Source organism: Musa acuminata, chromosome BXJ1-3 (assembly GCF_036884655.1).
Source record: "Musa acuminata AAA Group cultivar baxijiao chromosome BXJ1-3, Cavendish_Baxijiao_AAA, whole genome shotgun sequence".
NCBI lineage: Eukaryota > Viridiplantae > Streptophyta > Magnoliopsida > Zingiberales > Musaceae > Musa > Musa acuminata.
The window spans coordinates 43,522,585-43,528,869 of record NC_088329.1 but is presented as its reverse complement, the minus strand read 5'-3'; the positions used below and the strand labels follow the sequence as shown (position 1 = coordinate 43,528,869).

Sequence of the window (6,285 nt, the reverse complement as noted above, 5' to 3'; positions counted from 1 at the left end):
TCTTTTAATGTGGTGTTTTCAAATATCTTCTTATCAGTTATTGCTAAAATTGATTGACAATAAGTACTTGGAATATTTAGGTTTGTCATCGTTGAAAAGCAAATCAAATGAAGGAAAAGAATGGAACAAATATAGACGATGACACAAACAAATTCTTTGTCTCTACTATCTACAATATATATAAAAAATTAATTTTTGGACTTTTTATGTTCCTCCAAATATCTACACCAATTCTCAGGTTCCAGGATCATTTCATGGTACCAGTGATTTAGCCATTACTTTTCTCATCTAATCTGAATTCTGAACCCATGAGGTGTTGCAATTTGCATTCATGGAACAACCACCTACAAAAGTTCTGATATTTCACTTTTCCTGCATTCTTTTACTGTCGATAACTCACTTTACATCATGGAAGAAAAAAAGGGCTCTTTTCTTTTTCTTCTTTGAATGACCCAAATGTTCAGCAATCTGCAGAGATTGCAGTAATCATAGGCCTGAGCAGTTCACTGTTTTCTGATATGGATTTTTTTCTTTCCCTCATCTCTGTTCTTGCAGCACAATATGTGATCCCATCTACAGCAACAAGCTACTTCACACTGTTTTCTTTTCTTTTGCTGATCTCTGTTCATGTAGCACAGTGTGTGATCCGCCTACAGCAGCTGGCAATAAAATGCCTGCAAAATGCCAAGCAAGCATTGTCATCATCACATGGTTGGTGCAAATGCCTTCTTTGTCACCAAGAAAAGCCCACACTTCACAAGCTATATCTATCTTGGTAGCAGGCCAACACAGGCCTCTGTGTCTTGTCTTGATTCAGGGAAACCTTGCTGTGAACTCAGCCATGGCTTCTGACAAACATTTACAGATACTAGATAGGTGAACACTTGCTATGGATCCATGAAGAGGTCTATTCCTTTGAGTGAAGCTTTTCAAAGGCTCATTGCTAAGTGACAGCTTGTCAAACATTCAAAGTTAAGCTTTAACCACCTGCTAAGAGCATTCGAAGGAGATTTATCAGTTTATGGTCAGGAATGGTTGCACAATTCATCATTAAATACAATTATGCAATATCGATGCAAGCATGACATTGATACCGCCAGATGCATTACAATCGGATTAAACTGAGATTTAATTAGACCTGGTATGAATTACCTAAAACCACGACTCTTAGTTGGTCGAAATATAGATTCTAAAAGGCTCTTTTCAAATTTTTAATTACCTTTCGCATAAAGCATGCATAAAAACGGAAGAAAAATCACAATGCACTTTTATCTTGCTGTTCTTATTACCAGATTCTGATGTCATTTCTGAAATTGCAACAAAATATCAAGAGGTATGTTATATTCAGGAAATGATCTTAAGATGCCAAGAAAATTTGAAGCCAGATCTGCTTATGATGAGTTTAAATTGTTTTAGATTATGTCATTATGATACAGCTTGTTAGTTAAATGACTTAATACAATCATTGTGGTGTCCATTTAGCAGGAAGGTTTAGTTAAATGATTATACTAAGAAGAGGGAATTAATCAGTAGAAACTAGACATAATACAAGTTATTATTATGCCAACTTTAGGTACACTCTCATATATGCAAACGTGCAGAACTTGGATGCCAACAGTTCATGTATTTGGAGGAACCTACAGCTCATGTCAACAAGTTAGCAAAGATCTATGGCAACTGTTTCATGCACAGTTCAAGGTTTTCATGTATCAAGCAAATGCCAACAAGAAGTTCATTGTAACAAGGTTTAGATACAAAGTTACAGTCATTCTTGTCAAAGTCTTCTAAATTCTTGTACTTGGATGAATGTATTCAACTCCATTTCCTTGTATTCTCTAGGAAAAAGTGCTGACCCAACTCATCGTTTTTATCAAAGATATGATTATTTCTATATATATATCTTAGCATGCATGAAATGTGCAGTCATATAAGACAGAGACACCTTGTACAAGAACTAACAAAAAAGATGGCCAGGACAAAACATTCTGATCTAGGCAAAGATCAGTTTGCAACTCAGATTCATAGAACACTCCAAACCACTCCAGAGCCTTCAGAGTGTAAAGACAGGCTCCTTTTGTTGAGAGTTCATTGCAAAGGATGAGTGCTTCACCTGCTTGGCTCTACTCAGCAATGGAGGTACCTAACAAAGCTTGAAGAGTCGGTGATACCATCAGGGTTGCAAATGTGGCCCGTGGGGGATCATTTTGGGAGTTCTTGTGAATGAACAGAATGATCAGAAGAACAAATCAGAAAACTACTACTTCGTCTGGTACAGCTACATCAGATATTTGACTGACTCACAGGTCTGCATCTTAGTTCTACAGTAATTCTACAACACATGATCTGTATGTTCCTCAATATATGTAGTTTCATCACCATAATATACAGAAAGCCAAAATAGTTTCATCACCATATCATGGGAATGTAGCATGAGTCGCAACCAACCTCTCGATCTGCATTTCCGGTCAAAAGTCTCTGACTTTCCATGGTCAGCTCCATTTGCAATGATCATATTAGACATGACTGCCAATTACATCGTGATTGATGTGGATCTCCGTGCCATAAGCAGGAAAAGATGATTGTGAGTTGCCACTCCAAAACCAGAAGGCGTTAGATGGTGGAGACGTGAGCATGAAAGGTAAGTTACCTCAAAGCTCATTGATGTCTTTTTACTTCTTCTTCGTCTTCAGCAGCAGTAGCATCATCATCGACTAGGTTTGTGTCGAAGGTGCAGGAATGCTTGATGTAGTTTATATAATTGCCTTCGAAATCATTGATGCAAAAAATTGGAAAGTGTTTGATCATGGGCCAGTCTGCGCCATTTTGGAGGCATCTGCGGAGTATTTGGGTGGTTCCCCGCACGTCCAGTCTCTGGAGCGTAGTGAATGATTGTTGCGCCAACCACTCTGGTAAATGATTGTTGCGAAGCCCAAACGGTCCCAGATTCAAGACCTCCAGTGCAGGGAGATCAGCAACAATCTCCAGATCTGATTCACCAATGATACTCATTTCTTTTACACAAGGGAAACCTCTGATGGACTTGAGAGCACCCACATCCTTCAGATACAATGTGGTTAAGGAGGTTGCCTGTCGGATCAGGCCTTCCGGTAGAGACTTCAATTTGGGGCAACGTATGAGGACCAATTTGTCGAGGCGACGCATAGCAAAACCTTCCGCTACCCAATCCCACACTTCCATGTTTGTCATATTCCAGAGTTCCAGCTCCCTTAGTTTCGGAAACAACGAAGGAGGAGGAGAAGGAGAAGAAGAAGAAGGGCGCTTTGAATTCCGTTCACGTTCATGACCAGTAGCAGCAGCAGCTTCACACCCAAAAAATTCCGGTCCGATGGTGGTCACTGCATGTGCACCTTGTATTTCAAGAAACTCCAAACTGGGGAGCTTTCCTAGCGGCGGAAGCAGTGGCCAATGATCGCAGTTAGTTAGTTCCAAGCGGCTTATGTTTGGAAGAAGCGAACTGATGCTTGCAGACGCCATCCAGCTGGGGTACCGGCGGCCGAACAAATTGTGTAAACTGAGCGAAACAACAGATGATGGTGGATGAAGTGCCACATCGAACACCTTCTCGATTCTTTCAATCTGTTCCTCCGTGTGACCATCGGATGTCGGTGTGTCTGAGCAATGTAAATGTAGATTCTTCAGTTTTTGTTTACCCTTTAAGACGTTCGTATCTCTTCCCGGTTCAGCTTCCAGCCACGCCGTCTCCAACCTGTGAATGGAGAGGTATCTGAGCTCCTGGAGGCCGCATAATGCTTCCAATGGGCACGTACCATTAGCCGTGTTCATCACGAATCCTCCGAGTTCATTGAGGTGCTTCAACCTTCTTATTCCACATGGAAAGCTCTCCAAGTGTGTATATCCACAATCGAGTGTCCTTAGATTGAATAGTCTAGCCATACCCTGGGGGATCTGTGTCAACTGTCTACATCCTAAAAGGATCAAAAACTGCAAATTCGTCAGATTGCATATGCTTTCTGGAAGCTTCTTTATATCGGTATAAGACACATTCAAGTATCTCAAGTGTATCAAATTTCCGATATAGTGCGGTAGAATATCAATTATTCTGTGAAAAAGATTGCCTGTAAAATGGAGTACTCTAAGTCGCACGAGGTTCTTCAAGCAATCATCTATATCCTTCACATGGACCATTGCTATCTCCACCAACAATGTCCTCACCGACTCATGCTGCTTGGTCAAACTGACGATATGCTGGATGTCCGTGGTTTCAGTGGCCACAATCGACAACCGACGCAGCTTCATCGAGGCGGCACCACTTCTCCACTCGTTTTGCACGTCACTAATGAACAAGCTCTCATCTCTCGATAGGAAATGGCCGAGCGATCGCAGCAGATCATGCATCTTGAAATACTCATAGTAGTCGTCCTGACTGTAACGTTGCCATTGTAAAAGGCTCCTATGAAGCAGCTCTCTATGATATTGCTCCCCTGTTTCCTCCAAGCTGACATCTCCTCGTGCTTCGACAAACCCCTCGGCTATCCATAATCTGATGATGTCAGACCTGGCAAACACATGGTCTTCGGGGAACAAGGCACAGTAGAGAAAGCATTGCTTGAGATGGGACGGCAAGTCTTGGTAGCTCAGATTCAGTGCTCCGTGCACACCTTCGGGAAGCCCGGTCCGTGACCATGCGGCGCTGCGGAGAACTTCCTCCCACGCACTTCTGTTGAGTCCTCTGGAGCAGAGGACCCCTCCGATGGTCTTGATGGCCAGGGGAAGCCCTCCGCATTTCTCAACAATCTTCATGCCTGTGTCCTTGAGATCTTGGGCATCCCTTTCCTCCTCTGCATTCATCGTCGCCTTCTTGCACAGGAGGGACCAGCCATCCTCCGGAGGCAGCAGCTTCATCTCATGGACGTGGGCCGCCTTCATTTGCCTCGCGATCCCTGCGTTTCTGGTGGTCACCAGCACCCTGCTGCCTGCTGCTCCTCCCTGCAAAGGTTTGCGGAGCAAGTCGTCCCAGATCCGAGCATCCCAAACATCATCCAACACCAGCAAGAACTTGTTCCCTCTCAGGAGATCCTCCACCAAGGGCTCCAGCAGACTCCTGCTCTGTTCTCTATTATATTTTCCACCAGCACCTTCGATGATATTTCCGAGTAGATCCGTCTCGCTGAACTCTTGGGACACGCACACCCAGATGGTGGTGCGGAAGCTGGCTTTGATTTTACCATCATTGAACACCTTCTGAGCGAGGGTGGTCTTTCCGATGCCGCCGATCCCCACAATTGCCAGCACCACCACGTTCTTACTCGGATCTTGCTTTGTCAGCTGCTCCACCAGTGTCTCGGCGTCCTCCTCCAGTCGCTCGCCAACCATGTCAGACTCCATCACCGGGGAAGTTATGCGACTAACTCGAGGAACCACCCTTGGTTCCGCCGCAGACACATGGAGTTGCAACTTGGACCTTCGGGCCGAGATCTCTTCCAGCCGATCGTTGAGAACCTTGATTTTGACGCCCACCTCATGTCTGAACTTGACCTCGCGAAAGCAAGCAAAGATGGGAAATCCGCACGAGGTGGACGGCTTCGGATCGGACTCACGAGGAGTCCACTTCTCGGCCTCCATGCGGCACTCGTCGAGGACGTCGTCGGCGTCGTACATGACATCCTTCAGCTCCATCAGCCAGTCGTTGACGGCCTCGTCCTCGATCCGCCGCTTCTCGGCGTCGCGAAGGACAGACTGGATGTTGCGGAGAGTGCGTTGGAGCTTTTGGATCTCCCCGGGGACGCCCAACAGCAAGTCCACCTCCTCTTTAGCCATGTCCATCAACGTACGGACCAGCCCGGAGATGAAGGAATCAAGCACAACGGCCATCTTTGATCACAGAGTGGGAGTGGGAGTGGGAGTGGGAGTAGTGTACCTCTCTCTTCCAAGTCTTTGTGTCAGCCAAGACAAAGGTGCAAGTTATAGCTGCATAAACTATATATATATATATATATATATATATATACAAAAGAAAACTTAAAAAACTTAATTACTAAAATCGATATATCAACGAATGATATATCCAAATCCAAAAGATGGAAATTCCTCCAAAAATTAAAGAATTTATTGGCTCTAATACGAGTGACTAATCAATTAGCCACATGATTTTCTTGCATGTAAGATTTTATAATCATTCATAATAAACATTTGATGTAAACTATCCCTAACAACATTTAAAATTCATCACAGAGGGAGAAAAAAATTATTTATTTATAATATTTACTATCCTCATAAGTCTAGTATAATCCTTTAAAGATAATT

At 43.6% G+C, this 6,285-nt stretch overlaps 1 protein-coding gene across 3 annotated transcripts; it reads right to left on the bottom strand.

Moving 5' to 3' along the window:
• Positions 1-234: 234 nt before the first annotated feature.
• Positions 235-5,904, bottom strand: LOC135586265 (disease resistance protein RGA2-like). 3 transcript variants are annotated; one of them, XR_010494925.1, is made up of 3 exons: positions 2,648-5,904; positions 2,446-2,552; positions 235-990 (listed from the first exon to the last, which is right to left on the bottom strand). XR_010494925.1 is itself a non-coding variant. In XM_065142300.1 (2 exons), exon 1 carries the CDS (start codon positions 5,851-5,853, stop codon positions 2,656-2,658), a length of 3,198 nt encoding a protein of 1,065 aa, XP_064998372.1. In that variant the 5' UTR covers positions 5,854-5,904; the 3' UTR covers positions 1,486-2,552; positions 2,648-2,655. The 3 variants fall into 3 exon arrangements, 1 of the variants encoding a protein (XP_064998372.1); XR_010494922.1 differs by having other exon boundaries at positions 2,446-5,904; XM_065142300.1 differs by lacking the exon at positions 235-990 and having other exon boundaries at positions 1,486-2,552.
• Between the last annotated feature and the right edge of the window lie 381 nt (positions 5,905-6,285).

Coding starts and splice junctions, on each gene's coding strand:
- LOC135586265 (XM_065142300.1), bottom strand. CDS start 5,853: ATGGCCGTTGTGCTTGATTCCTTCATCTCCGGGCTGGTCCGTACGTTG.